Below are 3,044 nucleotides of genomic sequence, written 5' to 3'. Positions count from 1 at the left end.
TATTTATCGTTTACAAAGAAAAGAACAAAAGAACAGCAGACAAATTTAACAAATCGACTTCAAAGGTCGGCGCCATGTACTCACAGGTCTCTACTTGCGTCGGATAGGTTTCAGTTTCAGAGACTTGCTCATAAGTACGCCGTAAACAAAGCTCATGCCCAGGCTGCATATCAAGAACTTGGTGAGATCATCGTTCAGTTTTGCTTTTAGGTGCTTCGGTCAGAAAAATGTATGGGCATAAAGACAACAGAAATAGAATGAAGCCCAAAATAATCCATAGACCAAATATTATAAATAGCAGATTGGATAGGCATTTGTAATGGTGTTTTGATTGCAATTGGATTACTGCTGCGAGCACTATCAGAATGTTTATGGCCAGGTAAATGCTCCAAAAGATGTCCACAAATTTGGGGTGTAGATAGTCTAGTCCTCGCACTGGCGGCTGTACGACTTGGATCCAGTTTTCAACATATGGAATCTGAGAGATGATCTCTTGTATGCAATGCGGTATGCTTTGCCAGATGGTTTTCAATATGCTCTGCCACTTACTCAGCTGAACGACGGGCGGCTCTGGAAAAAGAGGGGATCTGCACAAGAGATTCTTTAGGTTTAGGTTGCATTTACTTTTCATAGACGGTGCCACCAAATATAGGAAAATATTGTAAATGACAACGATGAGATCAAGCCCAGTAGCACCAGAAAGCGAAAACATTTTAATAAATTTTAATTTTTTTGTTACGAATTTTTCTTTTTGAATACTGTATATGTTTTACGGAGCACAGTCAGATTTCGACTGAGAATACACGATGAAGTTCAGGCTAAAACTGATGGACGTAGACAGGCATGTGGCGGACGGGGCTCGAGGATGAACCATTTAGATTCTTATTTGTCAGAACTAGAAATATAAATATAAATAGTGACAATATCTTTTTTTTATTACTCAGCTTCGAAGACTGTGTAGTAAAATTCTACTAGTTTTAGCAATCAAAATTGTATGAGAAATCTGAAAAATAAATCAATTCAAATACTTTTCACATTATATTTTTTATTGTAATTTTCTTTATGCATATTATTTTTTTTTTTTCTGTTTAACTTAGACTTAAATTACTTAATATCTAATATTTATTTTGTGTCGTTAGTTTGTTTTTTTTTTTATGGATGTTGTAAATATTTCTACTTTTGAACTTGTACTATGTGTATGCTCCTCATGGACACGAGAGTGTGTCTCCTTCAGCTCTTCCTCCTCGTTGATCTTAGAGTTTAGTGAAGTCCACAGTATTGCTTATTAGTAGTGGGGCAAAAAACTAGAAACTAAATTGACACTTATCGTTGATGGCAAAGCAAATATAAAAATATCAAAAATATACTTATACATTTCCATAACTATTTGCTAAGTCAAAGAAGCAATCTACCTAGGAAGTTGAAACTCTGAGATACATTTGTACATGTATCTCATAAATAGACACCAAGAGAGTTGTTTGTAAAAAAGTTGTACCTACACACACAGATATTGAGACTTATAGCATATGAAGGGATATTTATAGCATACATTTACGAAGAGTTTTGTTTGGCTTATCCACTAAGTTGGTTGCTCTCTGAAAACTAGCTGCCGCTTCCAGAACATCATTTGCTGGGTTTCATCTAGGGACCCTCAAGGGAGAACTTAACTTAGGATTAGAACTAAACTTAAATAATTATACCAAAATACTTTATGGGCTTTATGGGGGACTGGAAATATTTTTAGCAAAATTATTTATCACATTTGCGCTTATCCAAAAAGTGCGACGGCAATTTCGAAATCAATTCTCCATCAAAGAAAATACACGTGTATAAAAATTACTTTCTGGGGGGTTTTTTCCTTGGGAAATTGATTCACATTTCTCTCCTAAATCTCTTGCTCTCTCTCCCGTTTCCGTCTCTGTGTCCTTGGGTTGGGCTGGGGCTCGGGTCTCGGGGCACGGGGCTCGGGGCTCGGGGCTGGTGCGCTGCGCTAGTTCTCACGTGTTGCAACGATAAATAAATCACAAGTTGCGCTTTTAGGAGCCGCTTCAGAGCTTCGGGTGTACCGGGCTCCGCATCTGTTTTGGGGGGTATGTTGGTTCTTACTGGGTCTGTGGCTGGATCTGGACGGTGGCCGTCAACTTGCTGGCTTTCCCGTTTGCCTGTTTGTGCTGCTGGCAGAACTGCTTGAGAACCTTGCACATGGTCAGGGCGAGTATTTTCCAGGCAAGCAGTTGCTCCTCGGCGCTGGGTGGCGGCTCACTTGTTGCCGCTGACGCTGGCGCCGTCGGCGGAGGTCCTTCGTAGTCCACCTGGTCGAATCCGGACGAATCGAGGAACGGCGGTCCATCCACTTGGTCGCCAGCGGTGGCTGTGCCAGTAATGTCACTGGGCGCCGCGGCCGATGCCGACGCGTGTTCGTTCTCATAGAAGGGAATGGCCATGGCAGGACTCGTAGGCAAAAGGTTACGTCAAAAAAACAGGATACGCTTCAGAATTTTCCTCGAAATTTTCACTCGGGTCGAGCTCTGTTGTTCGACTGAGGCGCTGCCTGTCAGAGCGCCCGTATTTATACCCGGGAAGAGCGGCCAAGGTCTCTGTAGCCACCCCAATAACTCCAACCACCCAATGCCACATGCCACATGCCACCCAATGCCGCACGGACGCGCTCTTCGCTCTGCTCTCTCTCAGTGGCTCTCTCTCACGTGCTGCTGCCTGTGCTGTGCCGTAATGTTTAGCTACTTTCCGTCACGTGCAGTAAACGTTTCCTTTGGAACCCGCAGAGAGAGAGAGAGAGCGAGCGAGAGAAGTGACATACTGGCAGACTGTGAGAGGGAGCGTATCAGGCTGAGCCGGAGAGAGTTCGATTGCAGTCACACTTGTGGCATGTTACATTTACGTGTGCATCGCATGCTTCCGTGGACTTACGTTATGCCACCCCTGACTGAGCCTTACGTTTGCCTCCCTTACGCAGTTCGAAATTTTTAAGGGGAATTCGCGTGGAACATTGAGGGGCAGTTTCGAATGCCGCTTCAGTTCGAACT

The 3,044-nt window shown here is 43.3% G+C and overlaps 2 protein-coding genes across 2 annotated transcripts; both read right to left on the bottom strand.

The window, feature by feature from the left end:
• On the bottom strand, positions 1-797 carry LOC117579516. Its single transcript, XM_034265424.1, has 2 exons — positions 625-797; positions 1-570 (listed from the first exon to the last, which is right to left on the bottom strand). The coding sequence occupies exons 1-2, from the start codon at positions 710-712 to the stop codon at positions 188-190; spliced, it is 471 nt and encodes a 156-aa protein (XP_034121315.1). The 5' UTR covers positions 713-797; the 3' UTR covers positions 1-187.
• A 277-nt stretch (positions 798-1,074) lies between these two features.
• On the bottom strand, positions 1,075-2,528 carry LOC117579319. Its single transcript, XM_034265131.1, has one exon. The coding sequence runs from the start codon at positions 2,442-2,444 to the stop codon at positions 2,103-2,105; it is 342 nt and encodes a 113-aa protein (XP_034121022.1). The 5' UTR covers positions 2,445-2,528; the 3' UTR covers positions 1,075-2,102.
• Positions 2,529-3,044: the final 516 nt, after the last annotated feature.

The sequence above is a fragment of the Drosophila guanche genome, unplaced genomic scaffold, assembly GCF_900245975.1.
Source record: "Drosophila guanche unplaced genomic scaffold, DGUA_6, whole genome shotgun sequence".
Taxonomy (NCBI): domain Eukaryota; kingdom Metazoa; phylum Arthropoda; class Insecta; order Diptera; family Drosophilidae; genus Drosophila; species Drosophila guanche.
This window is presented reverse-complemented; position numbering and strand designations above follow the sequence as displayed.

Coding starts and splice junctions, on each gene's coding strand:
- LOC117579319 (XM_034265131.1), bottom strand. CDS start 2,444: ATGGCCATTCCCTTCTATGAGAACGAACACGCGTCGGCATCGGCCGCG.
- LOC117579516 (XM_034265424.1), bottom strand. CDS start 712: ATGTTTTCGCTTTCTGGTGCTACTGGGCTTGATCTCATCGTTGTCATT. Junction 571..624: donor GGTGGCACCGTCTATGAAAA/GTAAATGCAACC, acceptor CTCTTTTTCCAG/AGCCGCCCGTCGTTCAGCTG.